The sequence below is a fragment of the Mustela lutreola genome, chromosome 3, assembly GCF_030435805.1.
Source record: "Mustela lutreola isolate mMusLut2 chromosome 3, mMusLut2.pri, whole genome shotgun sequence".
Classification (NCBI taxonomy): domain Eukaryota; kingdom Metazoa; phylum Chordata; class Mammalia; order Carnivora; family Mustelidae; genus Mustela; species Mustela lutreola.
Window position 1 is genome coordinate 168,430,996 of NC_081292.1, and position 27,444 is coordinate 168,458,439.

Sequence of the window (27,444 nt, forward strand, 5' to 3'; positions counted from 1 at the left end):
ATGTCCACAATAGCCAAACTATGGAAAGAACCTAGATGTCCATCAACAGATGAATGGATCAAGAAGATGTGGTATATATACACAATGGAATACTATGCAGCCATCAAAAGAAATGAAATCTTGCCATTTGCAACAACATGGATGGAACTAGAGCGTATCATGCTTAGCGAAATAAGTCAAGCAGAGAAAGACAACTATCATATGATCTCCCTGATATGAGGAAGTGGTGATGCAACATGGAGGCTTAAGTGGGTAGAAGAATAAATGAAACAAGATGGGATTGGGAGGGAGACAAACCATAATTGACTCTTAATCTCACAAAACAAACTGAGGGTTGCCGGGGGGAGGGGGTTGGGGAGAAGGGGGTGGGATTATGGACATTGGGGAGGGTATGTGATTTGGTGAGTGCTGTGAAGTGTGTAAACCTGGTGATTCACAGACCTGGGGATAAAAATATATGTATATAAAAAATATATGTTTATAAAAAATAAAAAATTAAAAAAAAAAAAAAGACTCTATTTTGCTAGAAATGGACATTCAGGAATTCCTGGCTTACAATTTCCCAGACCACACTCATCTCTTCTCTGCTCTGTTGCAGCATTTTGGAAGACACTTGGGTGTTTGAGAAAGTAAACAGATTGGAATTTCTTTGAGAGAAGCCCCAGCTCCAGGGAGAGGAACTTCTGCAGCTGCTCTGAGCAGGGGTAAGAGCCCACAGTGAGAAGAAGGAACAAGACAGGCTCCTGGCATGTCCACACCCGTGTTCACAATATTCAGGAGATACTCATGGTATTCATGAGAGTTGAGTGATGGAAGTAACCCAAGTGTCCACCAACAGATAAGTGGATAAACAAAATGCAGTCTATCTATACAGTGGAATATTACTCAGACTTACAAAGGAAGGAAATTCTGTCCCGTGCTACAATATGGATGAGGCTTGGGGACCTTATACTAAGTGAAATAAGCAATCACAAACAAGCAAATACGATTCCACTCATATAAGATCCTAGCACAGTGAAAGTCACATAGACAGAAAGTAGGGAGGTGGTCATCAGGGACTGGGGATGGGGGGAAGAGGGAGCTAGGGTTTACTGGGTACAGAGCTTCTGTCTAGGAGGATGTAAGAAGTTCTGGAAAGGGATGGTGGAGAGGGTTGCAGAACAGTGAGAATATACTGAAACCCACTGAACCATACACTTCAAATTAGTTAAAATGGCAAATTTTATACTATGTATATTTTACCATATTTTTTAAATGGGCTATTTCCTTTCAGACATACTTTAATCTGCTCTTCTTGGTCACAGCCTTATGTCGATTCCCCAAACCTCCAGGAAAGAGCGAAGTGTAACAATCTGGCAACCACATCTCATTACCTTGCAAAGCAAAGACTATCGTCCTATTTGCCAGCACCTGGGTCCAGCTCCACTTGGCAACACTCCTCTGGACTCCGGAGCAGCAAGAAAAGCTGGCTTTGGAGCAGGGATTTGACAGAAATCCAGGGCTTATTGCCAGAGTAGATGTTCACTGATTGTTTTATCTTAACCAGACCTGGTGGACACTGTGTTGGGGGGTGTGAAGTAGGAACCTTGCTCAGACATCAAGGGGATTCCAGACCACATTGGACCCTAGAGATGATTTCAACCAAGCCCACCTGGGGAAGCAGACCACATATCATACCAGGAAGGGACGGACCCAGGCCACCACCCCATGTCCTACAGCCAAACTTGGATATTTTGGGCTGTTTGATACACCGTCCTCCACAACCCCAGCGAGGTTGTCACTAAAGTCCAAGAACCCTGGGAGGACAGCGCCTGAACATCTAACCCATGGCCGCCCAGGGATAAGGGATAAGTACGGAGCACTGTCGTGCACATGAGCTATGAGCTAAGTAGATACCCTCTCCCCTGCAAGGAAGGGGAGAGGCTCCCATGCTCCCAAAGGTTCCGATACACCCACTGTACACAGACGGGGCCACCTTCATGCCTCACTGAACAATGTTCACAGAATCATAAAGGAACATTCACTTTGCCCTTGTCATGGGCCAGCGCTGTTCACACGTATCAGAACCAGAAAGCACTACATTCCTCCCATTTTATGGAGGAGATAACGAAGGCACAGAAAAATCAGTTAACTGCCCAAGGCACATGGCTGGTAAACTGTGAACCTGGACTGGCTCCAAAGACTAAGATGGCAAGGGGGGTCGGCCCCGTCTCAAGCTGACTGATTTAAATCCCAGGTCCTTGGGGTTCCAGCTTTATAGCCAACCCCACTCCTCCCTCAGACAGACAGACAGCATCCTGCTGGCTGTGCCCCATCACCGCCCCAAAAGCCTCTCCTGCCAGGCTTTGGTGCTGAACGTTCTGAGCCTGGGTGTTAGACGCCGTCGGCCAGTAACTCGCCAGTTAGAAGACTGACCGCTGGCCACTGCTGCCCCCTGCTGGGAAGCCTGGGCTCAGCAGCCACGTCCCTGCAGCTGTGGGCAGGTGGCCGGGTGGCCAGGGATAGAGGGTCATCTGTCCCCACTGTTGGCCCAAGGCCTGCCAGGAAATGGGTGAAGGAGCTGTGAATGGATCACAAAGCACCCTGAAGACATCCTCCCCGGCTGCCCACTGAGGCCTGCCCCTCTCAGGGACCCTGGACAGGAACTCTCATTCATCCTAGGGAAGGGTTTCCACCCCACGTCTCCTCCATCTTCCACATCTACCCAGACCCCCAGTTCCTGCCCTCTCCTCCACTGCAAATGCTCCGGTCCACGCCATCGACTCCCCTCTGAAATGCTGCAGTGAGTTCCCACCTGCGTGCTGGGTTCTACCCTCGGTCCCTACAGCCGGCCCTGCGCTCAGCTGGGAGGCAGGGAGTCGCCGCCCTGCGCCAGACGTTCCAGGCACCTCCCATCCCTCTCAGCAGAGCAGTCCACAGCCTTATAATGACCATCAAGCCCTTCCGGGACTTAGTCTCCATTCTGTCTCTCCCGACCCTGCTCCTTGCACACACCTGGCATGTTCCTTGCTCAGGGACCTTCGCACCTGCTGTTCCGCTGGCCTGGGACGCTCTCCCCTCCGCTGTCTGCAAGGCTCTCTCTCCCCCCACGCTCCCTCTGCATTGCTCAATGTCACTTCATCAGAGGAGCTCTCCTAACCACCCACAGCAAACAGAAACCATCCTCGACACCCATGCTTCCTGCCCTGTGATTTTCCTCCAGGACACTCTGCACCCGTGGTCTCCCGGACGGTGGACACTCAGCGAGGGTTGGGACCTTGCTGCTTTGGTTGGTGGCTATGGCCCCATGCCCAGGGCTGGGCCAGAGGATCACTGGTGGAATTAATGAATTGATCAGTCAGTCCTGATCATTTCTTTACCCTCCACCTTGGCCCTGCTGCTACCCCAGTGTCCCGACCACAAAGCCCTCCCCTCCCTCTCTCCAAACCATGCTCTGCTCACTCACACCTCCTCCAGGAAGTCCTCAGAATAGATCCAAAAATCACATGAACCTTTCTTCCTATGAATTCCTTCACTTACATATCTCTTCCCACTTTCCCTTTGGCATAGTCCACGAAAAACATTCTCTAGATTTAGGACTAGTTGTCTAACTGTCCTGCCAACATGTTGTAAAACCCAGGGAGGAGAAACTGTGTGGTTTTATGGTCCCCACCCTCTTCAAGGGTCAGGAACAGAGAAGGCATTGAGCGCAGACTCTTGCAAGCTGACAACTCTTTATTTTGTGCTGACCTTGACCTCCACACGTGAGTGGTCCCAAACTCAGAGGTGATGGACTCCCACTCAGGGAGAGCTATCCTCAGCAACCAGTGGTCCAGATCCCTGCAACCCCAGATCATCTGGCAAGACACCCAGGGAGAGAGCGCCCTCTTCTTTCCCGGCACACACTTCTCCCCACAGTGGTAGAACCGGTGAGACAATGGAATTCCCACTGCATGACGGATTAACCCTCTGGCCCATCAGTCTGCTGGGAAAAGCAACAAATGGGCAGAGCCGCAAGTTCTTGCATGCACCTTTATATGAAACCGGTGTCTCCTCCGTTCTGTGTTCGCTCTCTGATCCCACCCAACTTTCCCTTCAGGGAGTCATAAGCATCCATAGAAGTTCAATGGTGCTGCTCATCGAACCCCACCCCACACCCCCCCACCCCCGCCACGCTGGGTGTGAACGTCCCCTCCCTGATGGAAAGATGTCCTAGATGAGCTTCACTGGTGCCTGAAAATTCTTCTTGATGATCCTGGGCTTCTAATTTCCTCTGGACATGGAGACCCCAGACCCTTCTGTACCACACTCTGGCCGGACTGTGCCATGCTCTCCTCCAGCACCCTCGCCAGCTGCAGATGTCAGAGGAGTGGAGAGAGAGGGCCGCTAAGAACACAGTCCACATCCTGGAATGGCAACCTTTCAGAGAAGGTCGAAATCAGCCAGGATGGCAAAGGGTGAGCCCAATTTAGAAGATTAAGATACCTGGGGAATGGCTGTAAACCTTCAGGACTCTATGGTGGGAAGTACAGATAATTCTGGATTGTTGACGTGTGCTCACTTCCCCTCTGCCCTCCTCCCCTCTCGCCACCAACGGAGAGGGGGCTTCAAGCCAGAATACATTTGAATGGCAAAATAATTTATGCTTAATTAGGGTGCTGGATTTAAAATTAGAAGTTTAAATGCATAATCACATGGATTGTTTAATCTCATTGTTTTGCCACTCATTAGCTACTCTTTTTAGATGTCTCTGACACCGGGGCCTGCCCCCTCTTCCGAGGCTCCCCTTCCTCTCCTTCTTACAAACTATGCCAAATTAACCTGCCCAAAGCCCCACTCTGGTCATTTAAATACTTAAAGAGCTGCTCATTAACAGCCAATCCTTGGCACTTAAGACCCTGCATGCTGACCGGTGTCCTTTTCCTGTGACACCATACCCACATACACTTCCACCCCTGCCGGCCTGGTCTACACACCTAGTCGTCCCTCCACATCCCTTTGCTCACTCTCCTCCTGCACAGATCTGGCTATCTACCAAAAGCCTCCCCGTTTCATAGGAATCCATTCAAATGCCACCTGCCTGTAGGTTCTGATGATTACAGCAAGAAGTCATCTCCCCACCATTACCGGTCAGGCTGATCAAGTTCCATATCATGCCTCCTATCTAGCTGGTCCCAGAACCAGGATCCTTGCTCTACAAGCCTTTCTGTAGCCTAAAATAGGGGTTCCCTGAGCCACTGATTTTGGACTAAAGATTACTGAGAGAGAGATCATGTCTCTCCTTAACCCATCCTGACAGATGAGAGAAGCATAAGACGTGACGAGCTCAAGCAGTCTACTTCCTTCCCTGGTGCAGCCACTTTGGAAAACAGTGTGGAGTTTCCTTAAGAAATTAAAAATAGAGCTTCCCTATGACCCTGCAATTGCACTACTGGGTATTTACCCCAAAGATACAGATGGAGTGAAAAGAAGGGCCATCTGTACCCCAATGCTCATGGCAGCAATGGCCTCGGTCGCCAAACTGTGGAAAGAACCAAGCTGCTCTTCAACGGACAAATGGATAAGGAAGATGTGGTCCATATACACCATGGAGTATTATGCCTCCCTCAGAAAGGACGAATACCCAACTTTTGTATCTACATGGACGGGACTGGAAGAGATTATGCTGAGTGAAATAAGTCAAGCAGAGAGAGTCAATTATCATATAGTTTCACTTATTTGTGGAGCATAAGAAATAACACAGAGGATATGGGGAGATGGAGAGGAGAAGGGAGTTGAGGGAAATTGGAGGGGGAGATGAACCATGAGAAACTATGGACTCTGAAAAAACTATCTGAGGGTTTTGAAGAGGCGGGGGGGTGGGAAGGTGGGTGAGCCCGGCGGCGGGTATTATGGAGGGCATGTATTTCATGGAGCCCTGGGTGTGGTGCATAAACAATGAATTCTGGAACACTGAAAAGAAATTTTAAAAATTAAAAATTAAAAAAAAAAAACTATAAGACAACCTAAAAAAAAAAAAAAAAAATCACGGGCAATGCCAACCACCAACTTTGTCTTTGCAACTGATCAACCTCTTCCATAACCCCAGCCGATAATTTCTAATTTCCACTGCTGTGTCCACACTCCCTCCCCCATCTCTCGTCCCTCTCTCCGGCACAGACGCTCTTAATTCACCCAAAGACAAGACACCATTAGATCTCCTCCCATAAAAATCCGGACTCTGGGCACAAACCCACTCGTCTCTGGGGCATCTATCCTATCCTCCTCTCCCGCATCAGGAATTTCCTGCCGTTCTGCAGCAGAGTCTTACAGCACTCCCCTCACCGGCCCCAACTCAGGCCCCTTACCAGCCCCTCCGCTCTGTCCCCAGTCCTGACTCATTCTGGTCACTTACTTTCCCTTCCCAGAGGATTTTCAATATTCCTTTCTATATAAGGTATTATCTGTTAGAATATAAAATGCTCAAATCTCTGCATCTCACAATTACAGGTCCATCCCTGGGAAGGTTAATTTTATGTGTCAGCTGGTTTGGGCCCAGATATCTGGTGAAATATCACTCCCGGCTGTGTCTCTGATGTTGTTTTCAGACAAGATCAGCACTGGAATCCAAAGACTGGGCAAAGACTGCGCTCCACAGTGTGGGTGGGCTTCACCCACTCCATCGAAGACCCCATAAAGCACAAAGGCTCCGAAGGGAGAAGGTATTGTCTCTGCCGGAGTGCTGAGCTGGGATGTTGACCTTCCCCCACCATCAATCTGGAATTTGCCACAATGGTTCTCCTGGCTTTGGGGCCTTCAAACAGACTGTAAACACCCCACCAGCCTTCCTGGGTCTCCAGTTTGCCAACACAGATTGTGGGTCTTTTCAGTCTCCATAATCATGCAAGTCAATGCAAGCCAAATCCCTGTACCAAATCTAGAGGGCTAGTGGGATGACTGGAATGTGTCATGGTATGAGGCTAGGTGCCCTCAAGCTTCCATCTTGAAAAGTAGATGGACTGGCCTGTGGGTCTTTCTATTTGGGGTCCAGGGGCCAGAGGTCTTCTCCCCTGAGCAGGACTTGGTGGTAGCATTTTCCTTTTGTCTTCTGTTGATCAACCCCCTTCTAACTGACTCCTTCTTGGATGTATGGATTCATCCAGTCATTTCAGAGCTGAATCTTGCTAACCAGAAAACCATTCTCCCTTTTAACATCTTTATATAAACTCTATTGTGTGTTCTCTTCTGAAGGAAATAGATCCTCATTATACAAAAAAAAAAAAAAAAAAAGGAATTAAGTGAGCAGAATAAAATACGTTCTTTAACTAAATGTGTGTTTTTGTAAATATTGGTCTGCCATGTGCATTGTTTTGAAACAAGATTTTCACTAACAATAAACTGTGAAAAAATTTCCATGCCACTGAATATTCTACCACCATAGCATTGTTCTGGCTCTGTACAATGCCACTGAATCAAGTGCCATAATTTACTCAGCCAATTCCCTATTGCTGGATATTTGGGTTGTTTCCAGTTGGCAGAGATTCACCAAGTAGACCCTCCCAAAGAGAAATCCCACTGCAGAAATGCTTGCAATCCTCCCAGTGACAGTATTTCAGCTTCAACAATTTTGAGATCTAATATCCACTAAGGACCCTTTCTCCACCATTTCCCCCACTCCGTTGGTCTGTTAATTCCCACACTGCCCCATGCTTCCTTTTTTTTTTTTTTTAAGATTTTATTTATTTATTTGGCAGAGACACAGTGAGAGAGGGAACACAGCAGAGGGAGTAGGAGAGGGAGAAGCAGGCCTCCTGTGGAGCAGGGAGCCTGATGTGGGGCTCAATCCCAGGACCCCCGGACCATGACCTGAGCCAAAAGCAGACGTTTAAGGACTGAGCCACCCAGGCGCCCCTGCCCCACACTTCTAATCACTGTCCCTGTGTACCTTCTGAGGAAGTTCTTGTCTTTCCCTTGCTCCTCAAAGTGTCCTAAACTAGCACACGTGTGTATTCTTTCCTCTAAAAAAAAAAAAAAAAAAGCTTTTTCAGCATGATTACGAAAGTAATCATTTCATTGCGGAAAACAGAAAATACAGATGAAAATCTAAAATGCTCATTTAAAGAGAACCACTGTTAGTATTTGAAATCTGTCCTTTCACTCTTTCCCTAAGCATAATATCATAAAGACTTTACCAAAAGTAGAATCACACTATACATTCTGACCTCCAGAAATTTTATACCCACCAGAAGTGTTTATAAATGCTCCTTTTCTTATAGTCACCTCAACACACAAATAAACGTTTTTGAAACTTTGTCAGTTTAATATCTTGTTTTAATTGGCATTGTTCTGAATGTTTGTGAAGTTTAACATTACTTTAAGCAATTTGTTGGCATGTTAACTTATTTTTTGTGAAAAATCCATAAATATTCTTTACCCTTTTTTTGCCATTGGAGATTTGGAGTTGTGTTTATTGACTACTAAGAAGTCATTTACATATGAAGGATTGATCATCTTTCATATTTTTCACAAGTGCTCTGCCCATTTGCTTTTAGGGCTTTTGATATTTGAAAGCTTAAACTTGTTTGGGCAAATCTGTCTTCTTTCAGATTCTGCCCTTATTTTAATATTTAGAGAGATCTTTTTCATCCCCAAGTAATGGAAGTATGCATCTATAGTCTCCTTTAATGGTTAGATGGTTTTATTTTCCTTATTTAAATTTTAGGAGCACCTGGGTGGCCCAATCAGTAAAGCGTCTGCCTTTGGCTCAGGTCATGATCCTGGGGTCCTGGGATCAAGCTCCACACTGGGTTCCCTGCTCAGCTGGGATTCTGCTTCTCCCTCTTCTCCCTGTTCATGCTCTCTCTCTCTCTCTCTCTCTCTCTCTCGGCCTCTCTCTCTCAAACAAATAAATAAAATCTTTTTTTTAAATAAATAAATAAAGTTTTAAATTATCTGGGATTTCTTTTGGTGTATAATATGACAAATTTGATATTTTATTTTTATCCAATTATCTCAGCTCTATTTATTGAAACCTTTCCTTGCCAGTGACTTAAATGCCTGATTTCATATTCTAAACCTTTCCAGTATTCTCTTCCATTGATCTTCCTTCCTTCTTCTGCCACAACCACGCTTTACAAATCACTGTAGCTTCTTGGACATTGGAGTAAATTTATTTTTCCAGGATTCCCTCCTCCATACCTTGCCCAATTTTCTAACTTTGCCAGAATATATAAATAAGCTATTTTTAATGTTTTTATTTTTAATTTTTTTTATTTCTTTTCAGTGTTCCAGAATTCATTGTTTATGCACCACACCCAGTGCTCCATGCAATCCGTGCCCTCCTTAATACCCACCACCAGACTCACCCAAACTCCCACCCCCCACCCCTTCAAAACCCTCAGATTATTAATTTTTTCATTTGGGGAGGGAAATTGGCCAGCTTACTGAACATTTTTGGAAGTTCAAATGAATATATTTGTCAGTTGGTTCACTTGGGTTTTCCAAAGAGCTGCATCATGTGCAGATAATAATTGATCATTCTGATTTATCTAAAGATACTTATTGCTCTTATTTCTTTTTCTGTTCATCACACTGGCTAAAATGTCACGAGGAGTACAGAATACCAAGGTCCCCTTGGCTTCATGCTTCCACATGCAAAACTTGATCTTCTATCTCGCTCCTGGCCGCCCTCTCATCTCCTGTCTTTTCCCTTGGGAACGCTTTATTATATCTTTAGGAAAAAGATGGCTCTATGGCTCAGCCCCTTCTGGATTCTCTATGGGTCTGCCCATCTGAGAGGGTTCGCTCTGATCTCTCTGCTTCCTGGGAAGGGTCAGTCCTAGTCGGGTGTGGGTGGGGAAAGGAGTGTCAGAGCTGCCAGTGACTGTGCATCTCGCCTAATTCATGGATTGCTAGCCAGCTTCTCTGGCTTCAGATCTGAAGCCACCTTCTTCAGTTGGCTTTATCGTAATGAAGCTGACATTTTGAGCTGCATCTGTTTGATGCCTCCTTTCGATTGATCCCAAACTGAGACAGGGAAGAAGGGATGATAGTGAGCTTTCCTGTTTTGTTCTTGATCTTAGTAAAAAATATCTCTGTTTCAGCTTTAAATATGAGGTTAGTTGTTACTTTTAGAAAGATAACTTCTATCATGTAAGAGAACATCCTTTAATTCTAGCTTACTGGATGTTTTAATAAGAAATAAGAAATAAATATGTGGTACCTGGCTGTCTCAGTCAATAGAGCATGTGACTCTTGATGTCAGGGTCCTGACTTCAAGCCCAACACTGGGAGTACAGATTACTTAAAATAAATAAATAAATAAAGGGATTTTTTTTTTTAAAGAAATGGGTGTTAGATGCCATTGAATGTTATTTTAGCATCTAGTGAGATAACTATATTGTTTCTCTTTTGACATATTGTGAGATAAAACATACTAGTAGGTTTTTTAAAGTTAAATTTTGCAATCCTACAATAAACACTACATGGTCACGTGTATTATTCTTTCATCAGACTGGTGGATTTGATTTGTCAATATTTTACATGGCATTTTTATAAATGTATTTGTAATTGATGTTGGTCTACCTCTGTTTGTTGTTTCTGCTATGATTGCTCTTATGTTTGTTGTGTTTTATTGGAGCCTTTTATGAATATTTCTTTGGCAGAATTTTTTAGTTTCATCAACAAAATTGATGTACTTTGGTTTTCTGCCTTTTCCTTATTTCATTTTTATTTCTTTTCATTTTCCTGAAAAATCATTCATTTCATTAAGACTTTCAGATGAGTCGGGGAACCTGGGTGGTGGCTCAGTGGGTTGAGTCTCTGCCTTCGGCCCAGGTCATGATCTCAGGGTCCTGGGATTGAGCCCCACATCAGGCTCTCTGCTCAGCAGGAAGCCTGCTTTCCCCCTCTCCCTGCCTGCCTCTCTGCCTGCTTGTGATCTCTCTCTCTCTCTCTGTCAAATAAATAAAATCTTTTTTAAAAATGTGAAAAATACCACTAAAAAAAAAAAGACTTTTAGATGAGTTAAAATATATTTTTCCTGAAGATTGAAAACTATGTCCTTTATTTAGCGATAGCTTTTTTTCCCTAAGATTATGTATTTGTGCTTGTTCACTTATTATTTTATTAATCTTGCTAGAGGTTTTTTTAATATATTTTCTTTTCAAAATATTGTTGAGTTCTTAAATTATCTTGACTATTTTTCTCTCTCCTCCTTCTATCTAAATCTATTAGTCCTACATTCTTGCTTTCTTGGTTTTACCTTTATATTGCTGTTTAGGTGAATGCCTAGTTCCTCTATTTCCCTTCTTTCTTGTTTCATAATAAAGACACTGAAGGCTGGGATGCCTGGGTGGCTCAGGGGGTTAAAGCCTCTGCATTCAGCTCAGGTCATGATCCCAGGGTCCTGGGATCAAGCCCCGCATTGGGCTCTCTGCTTGGCAGGGAGCCTGCTTCCTCCTCTCTCTCTGCCTCCCACTCTGCCTACTTGTGATCTCTGTCTGTCAAATAAATAAATAAAATCTTTAAAAAAAAAAAAAAACACACACTGAAGGCTATGAATGTTCTTCTGAGGATGGCTTTGGCCACCTCTGGTAAATTTTGCTATACCTTGCCCTTGTTGTCATTCCTCTGAAACAATTTCTTATCACTGATTTATCTTATAACATCTAAGCTCCTCATTTAAAAAAATGTTTTGTTTGTTTTTAATACCCAAGTGCTTTGATGATCTTTGTTTGTCCAAAAGATATTGATAAGTTCTCAATTTATATATTTGTGGTCAGAGAATATAAATACATTTCTCTGGAAATTTATTAATACTTTCCACATGGCTTTGAATATAAACAAATGTCTGTGTATCAATAAACGTTGCAGGGACATTTGGAAAGACTATGCTTGTCCATTTGCATACTGCAAAATGCAACATGTATTTATTTGTTATGTAATAGTGGACCACCCCAGGACATTGGGCAGTGTTCTACTGGTTACTGTCCAGTCTCATCTTGGATCAGAAGTGTTTATCTTCACACCACAATTCCTTCACAAGTCTCTTCTCCACTTTTCCACTAGGCTGCCTACCTTTTTCTAATTGATTTACAGGGGCTCTCTTTTCAGTAGGATTTTGAGCATTCAGACTACTTAAAGTGAGTTTCCCACAAGTGATAAGTCAATAAGAGGGAGGAGGAAAAAACTGGACAATCTTGGAAACACCAAATATCATCCAAACCAGATGTTGATTAGCTGACAAGTTGACCTTTGAAACACTATGTCTAGAAGATTAACTAAGGAACCCCTCAGCCCTGAATCAGTCCCCATGGAGCTTCCTGGTATTTGTAATGGAAAGTCCAGTTCTTCATCTGTCCTGGGATGGGGGGGGGGGGGGGGGGTTGGATACTGTCAACCATACTCCACCTCTCCTGGGCCATTAATATTTTGGTTTCAAAATATGAAGAAACTCTCAAAAAAAGCTCTTCAGAATATTTCTGTCTTGTATCTATTTCAGCTGCCTTTTTCTTTGAAACATTCTATAACTATCTTTTTTATATTATGAAGTACAAGATGCATACAGAAAAGTTCACACAGAGACAACATAACGGTCCGATGAATTATCCCAAACACCCCTGTAACCATCAAGCAGTTCAAGAAGTAAAATACTGCCTGAAATTCCTCTATGTCCCCTCCTGCTCACTACCTCCTCTTTCTCTTGAAAAAGTCATCAGTGTCTTGACTTCCATCCCTATAGTTTACTTTTGCCTGTTTTTAAATTTTAGGCAAGTTGTGTCCTATGGCATTTATTCTTTTGTGTCTGGCAGCTTCATTTATTCAACATTGTATTTGTGAGAGTCAAGCCCTTATCGCAAGTAACTGCGGTATATTCCTCCTCATTACTCTATCTTTACCCCCTGTGGGAATATACCACAGTTTATCTATCCATTCTACTGTTGATGACATTTGGATTGTTCCTAGTTTGAAATGGCCAATATGGGACCCCTTTCTGAAACACACATGACTGTCCTGCTGAGAAGCCAATGGGTCCCCTGCCTGCATCAGAAATAGAATGTGACATGAGATGCTGGTGTTCTGGACACACGTGATTCTCAGGGCCCCTTTCTGAACCTGCTGAGGAGGCAAGATCAGTCCCATACTCATCCCAGGGCTCCGCTCTGCATTTCCTTTCAGTCATGCCCACAGTGAGCTGGTCAGCCCTTTCTCAATCTTGCCTGCTCTATTTCTCAGAGGAATTGCTCAGAATTTTTGTCATGGTGATGCAGTCTGCTCTAAGTTCAACCACGGACATACATTTTCTCCATTTTTCTCCTTTTCCTTTATTGCTAAGATTATCTGAATTAGGAGGAGTTAAAATTTGAAAGCAGATTGCTGCCCTCAAACTGTTCGTCTGCACCCCCAAAGTGACTGCACTGTCTGCTTTCCATCATGTTGATTTCCACGTTTACTTTTCAGAAGGCAAACTCCTCACCTCCCATCATCGTGCTTGATGGATGCATCACTGTCATTCGGTCAATGGCAGTGATACACGTAATTAGCTGTTAATACTCTTAAGAAGCCATGACCCTGGTGGTCCAGTCTCAACGGAACACCATCCAGCAACCAAAGATTCCTTCTTTCTTTATCCACTTCCTACATACGCGACAGTTGCTCATAGACCTTTTTCTCCCAAAGTTCCCCAAATACTCTCAGTGCATGCCTTGCCCTTGTGTCTTTCTCCTTCCTCCCACTGTTTCCTCATCTTTTCTCACAAGACTCCATCTCAAAAAAGACAAAATAACAGAAAGGAAGGATGAGGAAGCAACAGACTACAGGAGAGCAGAGTGGGATCTTCAGGGAGGAATCAGACAGCTGAGAAGCTCGACCTGGAGTTTTAAAGGGCACACTTAGACTCTACTTATTTGCATCTTGTCTTTGCCACTTAGCAGTAGTGTGACTTTGTCACTTAGCAGCTTTGCCACTTAGAAAGCAAATTGTTTCACTTACTCAGTTTCTCCCTCTGCCCAGTGGCAATAATGATAGCACCACTTTGCAAGATTGTTACCAGGAGAAAACGAGTTTATGTATGCAATGCCTTTAGAAGAGTGCCTGGTTTGTGTCACGAACCATATAATCAGTACATAGTATATCATATCTTGTGCTCCCAGCACATGGAGAAGAGCCTGCCATACACTAGGACTCAAAACGTATTCATTGAATGAAACTCATTTGTTATTTTCTTTGAGGGCTTCATTAATGGAAATGTCTGCGTCTCCAGTTGTACAACTCCATCCTTGTGCCATCACAAATCATGCCCCAATAGAAGAAAAAAAAGAAAAAGAAAAACCTTGCAAAAGTTGTAAATGGCTTTCATCACATTTCATTTGTGCCCACATCCCATCGCGTTGTTTCAAGCCTCCAAAAATACAAAGGGAATGAAAGGGGCTTCTGTTTTCTCCTTGCACAAAGAGCTGCCCATAAAGACCACATCACAATGCCACTTCACAAAGTGGCTCCCCATGGCCTAGGAGATTGATGGGCAAGTCAGTCCAGCCACACAACGGTAAATACATTCTACACAAATGTCCTGGTTGAAACCATCAGGCCTGAAAGCCTATGAGAGACCCATTAAAAAGGGATTTAGAGGAAACTTCAGCCAAATTAAAAAGCTTCTGACCACAGGGAGAAGCATCTGTGTCCTGGAGCAGGGAAATGGTAGACTCTGGAAACCGGGCTGCAGGATCCAGAGAGAGGACAGAATGGTGAGAGAGAGGGAGTACGGCCTGGGAAGGGAACCCCAGGACAACCCTGAGCTGGGAAGGCCCATGGCTGGATTCAAAGGTGAGGTATGCGCCACTGGGGCCTCCTAGTGGGAACCTATAGGTCAAAGGAGTAGTTCTCTAGAACCTCAGGAAATAGCAGGGGCATTTCAGGCTCAAAGAAGAAATCAGAAATGGATTTACTTCATGGTCACTTCAAGTTAATCTGGATATGCCCAGGGCTTGCCCCTTACCCTGAGGTCACAATGGGGTCTGAGTATTTGGGACTGGCCATTTCTCCCACACCATGACCCTCTGTTGGCAACTGACTCACACTGATGGTGCCAAAACTAAATTAGAACCACACTGTACTCTTTTATTCAATAAGCTTTGTTATTTTGCCCCAAAATAATTCAAAACCAAAAATACTGATTCATTTTTTTTTAAAAGCTCTGTGTCTGGCAGTGTCTGAAGGCATGCCAGTGGGCTATGCACAGCTCCATCAACTTCTGTACCAGCCTGACCTAATTTGGATGCAAGCTCAAATGACATAAAAAAATAAAACCCTCTAGATAATGTTTATGCTTTTCTGTGAGGATCTGTGTTATTAGTTCTCAACTAAACACATTTGTAAACAAATTGACATAAGTCACATACAATATATCACTGAAAATATGTGAATTATGGTACCCTCTGATGATTATTTAAACATTAAGGTAGAACAGTGAAACAACCTTTATCTCATTCAGAGAAAGCCAGTATCTGTCTACCGTTGATTGCTTAAATACGTTCTGCACCTTTCAAGGACAATCACTGAAGGAGATAGTCATATATAAGATTTCCAAGAAGTTGGGGGGAGTGTTAATGCTGGGCTCTCCTTTCTCTTCAAATAATAGTCAGGTTGCTGGGCACTGAGGCAGGGTGGACAGTAGAGGGGGTGGTTCACATAGGCTAATCAAAAAAAAGAAAGATAAAGAAATAGAGATTAAAAGATTTCACACTGAAATAAAGAAATTCATGTTGCCTTAAATATAATTTGTGTTAGTTACATTTCAATTCCTAATTTATACATAGCAGGGTTGATAAAGAATTACATTATAACAAAATTAGCCAGAATAATTAGCATAGTATATGTGCTACTGATTAAACACCCAGCAGATAGCTTGGTAATTAAGATCAGTGAGTGCCATATTTTGAGGCTTTGTCATCTTATTATCTGCCTAACAAGTGCTTCATCTTTACCTCCCTTCTGATTTGAAGTTTGATAGCAATCTCAATAATTCTCGGGTTTTTTCTTCAAATTACCTTACCAAATTCAGATAATTTTCCTTTGGCCACTACCCTCCCTCTCTTTGCATTTACACAAATGGTGCTTGTGTTGTTATGTTTCTTTCTAAACATAAGGTATTTGATACTGCCAAGCATTTGGACCTGGAAATTCAGGTTCAAAAATCTCTCCTGTCAAAATTCACAATTCTTTGGCCAAAGGAAGAATCAAAGGGCAACTACCCTCTCAACAAGTTGGTCAGACATCTGAACTGAAGACTGATCCATTGAGTTAAGATCTCAAAAACCCATTTCCAGGCCACCTGGTGGCTCAGTGGGTTAAGCCTCTGCCTTTGGCTCAGGTCATGATCTCAGGGTCCTGGGATTGAGCCCCACATCAGACTCTGCTTGGCAGGGAGCCTACTTCCCCTTCTCTCTCTGCCTGCCTCTCTGCCTACTTGCAATCTCTTTCTGTCAAATGAATAAACAAAAGTCTTTAATAAAAAAAAAATTTTTTTTAACCCATTTCCAAGATTCCCAGAATGTCTCCAGCAAGGTCCATTTTCAGTTCCTGTGACACTAGAAGGCAGTCCCTTAAGGGGTACTGGCCACTTGCTCATTGATGACCCCAGCCCACCATGCCACTGTTCCTTCCTCAAAGACTCTGGGGTTGGCTGCTGTCCAAGCAACATATAGTGGGATTTTATCATGGAAGGCAAGAGTTCAAGGGCCAGAGACCAGAAGGCTTGGGGAGATCATCCACATTATTTACGACATTCTTGTGCTGCATCTCTAGACTAAACCAGGACATTGCCATGATTTTAAAGGTAGACTGAATACATCAACCAGAAACACTATGAGGTGCAAGTCAACAAAAACTCGTGAATAGTGCTTAAGGAATAAAGACAGGAAGTCTGGTGGTTGGCGGCCCAGAGCTAAAGCAAAGGTCCAGAAATGCCATTGAGAAGCCATCTCTTCCCCTCCTTCTATTCCATTCTCCTCAGTATGTTGATCCTTCACTCTTGACTGTCACCTCATGGCTATAATATGGTTGCCACATCTCCACACATCATGTCAATGTTCAAGGAAAGAAGGAAAGTGGACCACTGGGTAATACTTCCCCTTTCAATCAGTTTCACGAAAAGATCTCACTTTTGCTGAAAGAGGGCATTGCTCAACACTACCTATGAGAGTTCTCTTTTAAAATTCTATCCCCTTATCTTCTTCCTCCACTTACCAACATGTCTACTGCCCCATCCCTAGAATAATCTTAACCAGAGACCTTCAGGAAGCTTGATTCCCATGGCCCTGTGAAGAAAAGGGCTGCCAGCCAGTGGCCCTCCCCAGCAGCTGAAAAGCGAGCTGGGTTTGTTCTATTTAAAGCAACGCCCACAGTGCCCTGCGCACCACAGCTGCTACCTTTGGACTCCGTTGGGAAGTTTGGTCGATGCACAAACAGCATGACGATGTCCAACTCTGATCGCCTTCCGGATTACCCGCTCCACTCGGATTTAGTGAGGAGATTAAAGTCTGCCCTGGACGCCAAGGATGAGGAGAGGGTGAGCCACTTGATCTGCACGGAAGTGAGGCACGTGGACGCCATCATAGAACTGGACAATGATGACTGGATGAAGGACCCCGCGGCTCAGCTGCCCGTTGGCGCGCTCGTAGGTAACCAGCGTGTGTCTGACATCAAATTTCCCATCATGGGGGGTGGGCTGTTCCTGGAGGTGGAAGGGTGAATGGGTGAAAACGGCACATGCTGGAGGTTTGTCCGTCTGGTTCTTGTTTATATATACGTACACACTTGGCTGCATGCACCGTGTGTGTTGCTATGCAACCCCCAGTACCTGCTACAAACAATTTAAACAGAGGACAAGCACTCCTGGGGCCCCTGGCCTCCCACACACCTGTTTCCATTTCTCCACTTTTTCTGCATGTGTAGATTTCCCCCCTCCCTTATAGCCATGTCCGCGATGTAATTTTGTGTTCTGCTCTGTTGAGTTAATATATCTAAAGTATTTTCCATGATGTTACATAGTCTTACTAATTTCAATCACCTATTGAGGTGATTAATCACAAAATACTTAAACCGAATGCCAACAAGAAAGGAATATTTGTTTACATTTTTACTACCATAATTAACGCCATAATTAGCATCTTTATCAGCCTTCGTATGATGGGGTTTTTTTTTTTCCTATTCAGGTAATATCCTTTTTTAATAATTTTTTTATTGTGTTATGTTAGTCACCATACATCATTAGAGTTTGATGTAGTGTTCCATGATTCATTGTTTACCTGTAACATGTCAAGTTATAGTCTTAAAATAAATTCCTAGGAGCAGAATTACAAGGACAAGAAAACAAGGACAGAAAAGTTAACAAACTGCCTTCTAAAAGGGTTTCTATTTCCTCCAACAGTGCGAGCGTGTGCCTCACCATATCCTGAACATTGCTGGTGGTGAATATTAATCCTTGAGCCAGCAACGGAAAAAGCATGCACTGGCCCTTGTCCTCTGCCTGCCCACCCGTCCTTCTGGTATAGCTCAGGACAAAGTCTTAGCCACAGGGCTTTCTTTTTCTTTGTAGACCTGTACACATGGGATGTGTCTATTCAGGGAGGCAATCTCTTCCCACTTCTTTTTTTTTTTTTTTTTTGTCATTTTACAGAACTTCTTTGTATAAAAAATGGAACTATTTGCCTTGGTGCAAGATTTCCTTTCTTTTTTTATTGTGTCATGTGAGTCACCGTACAGTACGTCATGAGTTTTTGATGTAGTGTTCCATAATTCATTGTTTACGTATGACACCCAGCCCAGTGCTCCATGCAATCTGTGCCCTTCTTAATACCCACCACGGGGCTCACCCATCATTCTACCCCTCTCCCCTCAAAAATCCTCAGTTTGTTTCTCAAAGTCCACAGTCTCATGGTTTGTCTCCCCTTGGATTCCCCCACTTCAGTTTTCCCTTCATTCTCCTAATGTCCTCCATGCTATTCCTTATGCTGCACACACGAGGGCTGTGTTCTAGCTTGTCAGAGGTGCTTGGCCCCTACAAGGTGTACAGGGGGCTCTTGTCAACCCACTAGACTGAGTCCTGTCATCCACGCCTGCATGCACACACATGTATACCTGCGCACGTGCACGCGCACACACACACACACACTCACACATACACACATGCTCCCACAAGCAGAAAATATATCAAAAAGGAATGTGCACGGGACATTGGTGCTAGCCAGTGGGGCTTTCATGTGATGAAGAGGGAGATCCAGATCAGTCTGGATGGGGGTGACAATCCCTCTGCTCCCTCACGGCATGGGTGTACCCCCTTGGCTGCCTTTCACTGGGGAGTTAAGCAAGCTGCATTAGGCTATAGGGAGAAAGCATCTCCCGCTTCTTCTTTTCCTTGGTTTTCCTAGTATCTGTGGCCATGATCAGGGTGAGGGTCCAGGAGCCACAAGCCCAAAGAACAACACACCTCTGTTCTGATCTTAGCTTCACATAGACAGGCACTGCAGTCTCACCAAGCCAGTACCGGGGATGCTGCCCAGTGCAGGAGATTGCCCTGGCGTGTGAGGAGGGAACTTAGCCATCATAAACTGCAGTTTCGCCTGGAGCACTGAGCTCTATGTTTTGCTTTTGCCACCCTCCCTACCTCACCCTGCCTGCCCTGTGCCCGTCTATGAAGCTGACCTTCTGAACTGCATCACCTGCCTCATGCACTCTGACCCCTGTTGGATGCAGCAGATGGCTTCATCCTTGTGCCAAAAGTTCAGCTCCTGGCTGACAGCTCTCACCTCCCATCTTGCCCCTTCAGACACAGGGACGAGGGCTCCCCCTTTGTCTGTGCCACGCCTGGTTGCCTCCCTGAACCCCGCCTACATTTGTTACACCCCATGGTCATGCCCTCTGTCTTCTGCTAAGCTTAAAAGCAAGTCCCCCCTCGACATCCCCTTTTACAAAGCCATCAATGCTGGTTGGGGATGGGTGTATTTGGAATCCGCAATTTAAAATATCATTCTTTTCACATTCCTAATTGCCCTGCCCCACCTTCACTGTCCCCCAACCACCACAACTCTGCTGGACCCTTGAAAGCAGTGACATTTGTTTTAAGAGAGTTTCATTCCTTCCCACGATGAACCCATTACATCCTAAATCATATATGTATATACTTCTCCCTGCTGAAGTGCACCATTTAGAAAGGCAAGAACAATTCATTGCTGATGACATGTTTTAAGGGCTTGGGTTCCTTCAGGGTTGTTTTCATTTCAGGGTGATCATACCCTGAATGATTAAGGCACATCTTGTTACCAGTGACTCTATTATAGGGAAAGAGGGCTGGCCTTGAATCCAAGGCAGAGCGTGCAGTGTGCTCGGTCTTGTGTTCTGGGCATGCTGCTCTGGACATAATGTGAAAACAGTATTTGAAGGAAACAAGAAAGGGAAGGAGAGCCTAATTAGAAGGTGACCAAAGACAGTTTCTAGGTGAGAGATGACAAGAGTCTCAACCAAGAGAGCAGGATAAATACAAAGGTCAGTGACAAAGATGAGAACTGCATGGGTGGGCCCATGGGAAGGTCTTGGTGACAAGTAGAGGCTGGTGCTACCAGTGGAGACCAAAAACAGAGGGACCTAATTGTGACAGTGTGCTGAGCCCCTACTGTGTGCCTGGCAACAGGGAGAGTGGAGAACATAAACAAGAGTGATACGAGGGGGGCGCCTGGGTAGCTCAGTGGATTAAGCTGCTGCCTTCGGCTTGGGTCATGATCTCAGGGTCTTGGGATCAAGTCCCGCATCGGGCTCTCTGCTCAGCAGGGAGCCTGCTACCCTCTCTCTCTCTCTGCCTGCCTCTCCATCTACTTGTGATTTCTCTCTGTCAGATAAATAAATAAAATCTTTAAAAAAAAAAAAAAAGAGTGATATGAGGGATGACTCCCAGGCTCACAGCCCAGGCACATCAGCCCCAAGCGGTCACCAGGGGTCTGGAGAAGCTCCCGCCGTGGAGTGGGATATTCAAGAAGGGAACTTGGGCTCTGCCACCAATGAGCTGTGTGACCTTAGGAACGTCTCTTTCCCTTTCTGGGCCAGTGACATGAGATTCAATGAGGGCTTCCCAAACAGAGGTCCATGATGGAATGAACTTGGGAGATGCTTCTGCAGAATCATGCGCTTGGAGTTTGGCACGATGGTATATTAAAGGCTTGGTGTGGTTTCGTCACCAGGGGAATTGGTAGTTTGTAGGTGCTTCCTGGGAAACGCCGGCTTGCATCAATGTTGAGGTCCCATCATCTCTGTGCTTCTCTGAGGCGATGATCCCAAAGATTCATTGTCACAGCCTGCAGTGAAGCATGAGTTCCTTTTTGCGGATTTGTGAGAGCAAATGAGCTCTTTCTCAAAGCAACTTTGAGTCCTTGAGGACTATCCTTGTCAGGAACAAGAGCTGTTTGGATTTAAATATACATGTGAGGTCTTTAGAATGCTTGAAGAGTGGTTAGAACTTACAGCAATATGCTGAAATACAGCTCATACTGGAAATGGATACTGTGAAGAACTTATTCTCCTCCGGGGAAGAAATATGAAGATGGGGTATGGGGCTGGGCCAGCGAGGACCAGCACCTGGAATGCCTACTTAGGCCAGGAGAGGAAAGAGCCAAGATGCATGTTGGCAAATGCATTTAGGGGAGAGGAGGAAAGTTTCCATCCCAAGAACAACCCTGGTTACAGGTTTTTGAGTCTAGTTCCAAAGACAACGATCTGCAAAAATAAGAAAAAGAAAAGTAACCATTCTCTCTCATGTGCTTGTCACTATGAACACACAAGGACCTTATCTGTCAGTGAACTCCCCATGTTCATTGCACTAGGAACTTACTATTCAACCAAAGGGAATACAAAACAATAATAATAATTTATTCCAATGTATCATGTTAGCATCACAATAAAAGCATGAGAAAAGGAGGCACCAGCTGAGAAAATGGTGGGAGGAGCTTTTTCTGGAGAAGTCTCCCCAGGTGTAGATGCCCCCCACCTTGATGAGGGCTGAGGTCAGAGGAACTTGAAATTTTAGCCCTAACAGATCATGGGACAAAGTGCAGCATGTGCCTTCCATACACAGTTGGCAGACAGGCAGGGGAACGGTCATTGGCTGGGATTTCCCTAAAGACACTATTCACATGTCCCCTGCAAGGATGGACTGAGATGGACCAGGAATGGGGCATCGCCCCCCGTGTGTGTGTGTGTGTGTGTGTGTGTGTGTGTGTGAGAGAGAGAGAGAGAGAGAGAGAGAGAGAGGAGAGGGAGAGGGAGAGGGAGAGGGAGAGGGAGAGAAGGTGAACAGGACCAAGCACATAGCTGTCCAATAATCAACTCCCCCATCTATGCCATCCACCCCATTCCAATAGGAACCTCCCCACCAGGGCTGCACCCAAATTCTGAGGCACGTGAGGACCTCCTCTGCTCACCTAGGCCACTCCTTCCTTCCAGAGCCTGCTCAGCGGATGGCCTCCACTAGAGGACCATCCCTGGTCACCTGGCCCACAGACTCTCCTCCTCCATAAAGACACAATGGCCTCAGTCTCCATTAGTTACGGAAACACATGGCCTTGCTGGGCTAATTGCTATACCCACCAGATATTTAAAACTTAAAAACAACTCCTTGAAGGTGAGAACCTTACTGAACACATATTGGTACCCAGAGCCTAGCACAAGGTCTTTGCTCTGAGAAGGAGCTCAAAGTCTGTGTGTGCTGCCTAGCACAGATAGTCTAAGCTCTTTTGCTGACATGATGGATTGCCTTCCCATGGATACTACTGGGGTTAGCCTTTCTGTAAAGAAATATTTAATTCTATTTTTGGATAATATTTTAATATTAGTGATGATTGCATCGTTTGTCCTCGCATCCTTCAATGCCTATCAGTTCACTAACCACCAAGAACATGGAAAGGGAGAAAGGATGGCTGGGGGAGGGGTGGCGAGACCCTTCTTGCCCCCAAATGCATCAACTGTACAATTTGGTAACTGGTGTAATCAAACTACTTAAGAAACAACTGATTACTAATTGCTATTATTAAGGATGTCAGCATTCCATGATTTTGCTGCTGATATATTATATACAAGTCAAGATGCTACTTGAATTCTTGATTGAAACAGAAAACTAGAGACATTATGTTGTGTTTGGGGTAATGGTATTTAAGCATCTGGAGGCAAGTTAAAGAAATACTAATTGGGTTTTTATTAAGAGATCGTACCCAGCAGCATGTATACACTTGGGGAGTGATTGTGGGGAATGTGTGATAGGCATATGCATACACATCAAAATGGGGTCTGTTTGTGCAGTGCAACTTCTCACCCAGCCAACACCCCGGTAGACTTGACACTGAGGCCACCATCACTTTGGGCCACATCTGCCACCCCTTCCCTGTGCATAGAGGAGAACATCACCCAGGACAAACCCAACAGTCAAATGTCAGTGAAATGAGCACAGCCCCTCCCTTGTAGGAGTCATATTTGAACTAATGACAGAATCATGTATGTTGCTGGGGGCTCTGAGAATGGTGTACTGGGGACGGCAAGAAACTAACAGTGAGATGACCCAGTTCTTCCCTTGGCTCTACCATTGCCTCCGTGGCCTTGAACTTGTCAGTCCATCTCTCTGAACCTTAATATCCTCACTTTATGGGGTTGGTTGGCTCATCTCTCAGGGTCTTTATAAATTGTGCTAAGGTTTTGAGACCAATGACTTGTGTTTGTGGAGGCCATTAACAAAACCCTGTTGCCTTCAGAATTCTGGAACATCCAAACAGAGCCCTGTGTAGACCCCGCCCCACATGCAAAGGAATGGCTAACTCCACAACAATGGGAGAAAGAAGGTATCTCCTGGAGGGTGGTGTAGACTGATTTATGAACTTGAATGCACCAAATAAGCAGTGGCTTGGCACAAGGCCAGCCTGTTCTAATCTTTAAGGAGAATACATCCCCAAACCAGAACATGTTAGAACTGGAACCAACCCTAAGTGGAAGCAAAGAGAGAGGACTTACAGGTATCAAGGAACTTCATTAAGTCCCTATTCCCCAAGAGCTATTGCCTTTCCTGCTTACCCAGCTGAGGAAAATGGGGCTCAAAGAGGGTATGTTACACCCCTGAGGCCTCACAGCTGGTGGAAAGTATAAATCCAAAACTCTTCCCAGAATTCCATGATACCTGTAGTTCACACATCTTACAGCTGCATTTTACAGATGGAGACACTGAGGCTCACATTTGTTCCTCCATTGGTCAACAGCCAGTTAGCAGCATTGTATAAACAAGGTATGTTTCCTAAGTTTTAGTGAAGGGCTCTTGATACGCACCCAGACACATTTTTTCAGGAAGATCCATGAACAAATTTCCCCCAATGAAGCTGCATACAGCCCTTTTACTTTACCTTACACACATACTCGTGCCCACACACATCAATAGCATGGAGTCTCTGGCTTCAAATAATTCAAGTAAGAGTATTAAGAAAAAACATGGATGAATAAATGGGGTCCATGGCTGCCGAATAAAACAGAAATGGAAAGCAGGAGGTCAGCAGTGACAGGGAAGGATAGAGAGGGAAGCTCTCCACCATCTTGGCTGCACACCCTGAGCAGACGATGTGGGGGCAGGGAGACCCTGCTCGAAGCAAAATGAAATTAAACCTTTCTAAGTACTTATAAATCAGCACCTAATGACACTATCCCACCACCAGCCGGAGCATTGCTCTTATTACTTTGATTCACAAGCCAGGAAAAGATCCGGAATTATGCACAAATTATTGTCCCATCTTCTTAATTAACACTGATTGCAAAATTCTTGCTAAAGTCCTTGCTAACAGACTCAATTATGCGCTGCCTGAATTGATTCACCCAGATCAAGTGGAATTTATTAGAAATACACTTTCCTACAATAACATCAGATTATCTTTGAATATAGTTAAATTATTTAGGAATAAAATGGCTCTAGCCTTTGCTTTAGATACAGAAAAATATCTCCCACCACCTAGAATAAAGATATTTCTTTGCTTTCAACCAGATACACACCCTAGGCTCTCTTCTTCCCCAGAAGCAGGTTGAGTCACTGTGATGAGATGAGATGCATGCCTTAGAGCTAATGGTCCAGCTTCAGATCATATGGGGCAGGAAGAAAAATCCTAAGGGTCACGTCTCAGCTCCCCCCAGTATGAATTGTCACTGCCTGTGGAACACGGTGAAATTGCAATTAGACTAAATCAGGATATTTTCAGAATCAAAATTGAGAAACAGGCTAATAAAGAAATAATGTATGCTGATGACATACTTCTATTAGCATCACTCCCAAGCACACTGGAGAGTTTTGAAAGAACAAAAAGAAATGAGGATGATAGCAAAGAGGCTTTTCTCCTTCCCAGGAGGATGGCAGTTCCTGCAATGGTGAGCTCTGTTCAGGAAAAACATTCCTAAGGCACTAATTGGAAGTGGCAAATGACTACCTCATTGCCCATTATCTTCCAATACTGAATTCAGCAACTGGATATGAACGGGGACTGGGTTTGTCCTATTCACCATATTCTGGCACACAGTAGGTACATAATAAATATTAACAGGCCACATAACATATGGGGGACACTAAAACTCTCTTGGGCTGGTCCTTGATAGATGGCTGTGATCAAAAGCAAGGGAATCCAAATAGAGGGAGTAGATTGAGAAAAAGTGAAGCATGCTGGGGCACAACACCCTGTGCAATGAAGAGGGACCTGCCTGGAAATGAGGCTGTGTAATTCAGAGTAGGGGGAGAAAAGTTGAGGCAAGTAAGTTGGGATAGATAGCACAAATTCTAGACCACTATCTTGGAAAGGCAGTGAGGATCCATTCAGCAATGGAATGAGATCTTCTAATAGGAAGGATGGCAGTGGAGAGACTGGAACCAAGGAGGTGCTTCCTTCTCTATTAATTGAGTCCTTAAGGCAATACAGCTCACCCACCGCTCTTGAAGTTAGAGTTGGCTTTGTTGTAGTCAATAATGGGCTTAACAGAAGAGGGTCTATGAATTTGAAAATAGATCAACGGAAAGTATCCAACCTGAAGAACAGCAAGTAAAATGATAGAAAAGAAAATGAACAGAGACTGTGGGACAATTTAGAAGATCTAATATAGCCAAATGGAGTCCAAGAAAGAGAGAAGGAAGATAATGGAACAGAAGAAATATTTTAAGAAATAGATTCCAATCATGTCCCAAATTTGATGAAAGACATAAATTTACAGATTCAAGAAGTTCAGCAAACCAGAAGAGAGATATAAGTGAGGAAAATATGTCAAATGTGTGCCAGGGTACCTGGATGCTCTGCTGAGTGTTGTTGAGTTGAGCTTGCCTTGAGAAGAGAGAGCAGGTTCACTCAAGTGAGGAGTGGGAAAGGCACACAGAGAGAAGGATGCAATGACTGTTTCCTATTTGAAGGTGCTTGTCTCTCCCCTTCCCACAAACCTGCAGTGGCTCCCTACTGCCTACAGCAAAGGTCAACAAATTATGATCCCAGTCCTGGCTGCCAGTTTTTACAAGTAAGGTTTGATTGGCCAAGCTCATTCATTTACATGTTATCAATGACTACTTTCATTCTATCATGGCAGAGCTGAAGTTGCCTCAGGGGCCATACGACCTACAAACCTAAAATGTTTGCTTTCTGGCACTTTGCAGAAAAAGTCTAGTGACCTCTGTCCAATACCTTCTAGTTCAAATTTTATAGCAAGTGTTCAAGGGCCTGAAAGATGTGCCAGGAGCTAACTTACCCGTAAGCACTTCTGCCAGCATCCTTTTACCAGCCCTGTACCCCGGTGAGTGATGGAAAATAGCACTAGTCAGAGCACAGTGAGAGGCAGATGACACTCTGCCAAGTGTTTGCCGTGGAAATTGACAGTAAGCTTTTAAAAATATTGACAGCAACTTAACAATTAATATGACAGTGTGTGATTACTGGACTTTTTTCTATTATATTTTTTCTTGTAATTACTTTTAATTGTACTTTTAAAAAGAATCAACCCATGGCAAATTGAGACAAAAAAAAAAAAAATCCCAGGTGCTTAACTAGTGGTTAGGAACTCTGGTTAAAACCATCCCCTAGAGGATCCTGGGTGGCTCAGCCAATGAAGTGCCTGCCTTTGGCTCAGGTCATGATCCTGGGGGCCTGGGATTGAACCCACATCAGGCTCCTTGATCAGCAGGAAGCCTGCTTCTCCCCTGCCTGCTGTCCCCCCTGCTAGTGCTTGCTCTCTGTCTCTCTCACTCACTCGCTCTCTCTGTGTCAAATAAATCAATAAAATCTTTTGAAAAAAATACCCCAATGACACTATCAATCCCTTACACCCTTCTTGGCTCTTGAGCAGGCCATCTCTCTGCTCTCCTGTCTTCACCTGCTCTAACAACACACACACACCCACCCCCAACCTTCTAGGTGGTCCAAGAGACTCTGGGGCTCACAGTCTGATGCT

General features: G+C 44.5%; 1 protein-coding gene and 1 long non-coding RNA gene across 3 annotated transcripts in view; one reads left to right on the forward strand and one right to left on the reverse strand.

Moving 5' to 3' along the window:
- The window catches only part of LOC131827302 (uncharacterized), a 140,621-nt gene that overhangs the window by 43,619 nt on the left and 69,558 nt on the right, over positions 1-27,444 (reverse strand). The window contains exon 3 of one of the 2 annotated variants that reach the window (XR_009351966.1): positions 17,601-17,692. The exons of the other annotated variant lie outside the window; for it this stretch is intronic. This is a non-coding gene — a long non-coding RNA (uncharacterized LOC131827302). Of the gene's footprint in view, positions 1-17,600; positions 17,693-27,444 lie in introns of those variants that run through there. 2 annotated transcript variants of the gene reach the window in all.
- Positions 17,388-27,444, forward strand: part of ASB18 (ankyrin repeat and SOCS box containing 18) — a 61,539-nt gene continuing 51,482 nt past the window's right edge. Inside the window, exons 1-2 of the mRNA XM_059167634.1 lie at positions 17,388-17,639; positions 24,526-24,528. Of these exons, the coding sequence (XP_059023617.1) occupies positions 17,429-17,639; positions 24,526-24,528 (214 nt within the window). The 5' untranslated portion in view covers positions 17,388-17,428. The remainder of the gene's footprint in view (positions 17,640-24,525; positions 24,529-27,444) is intronic.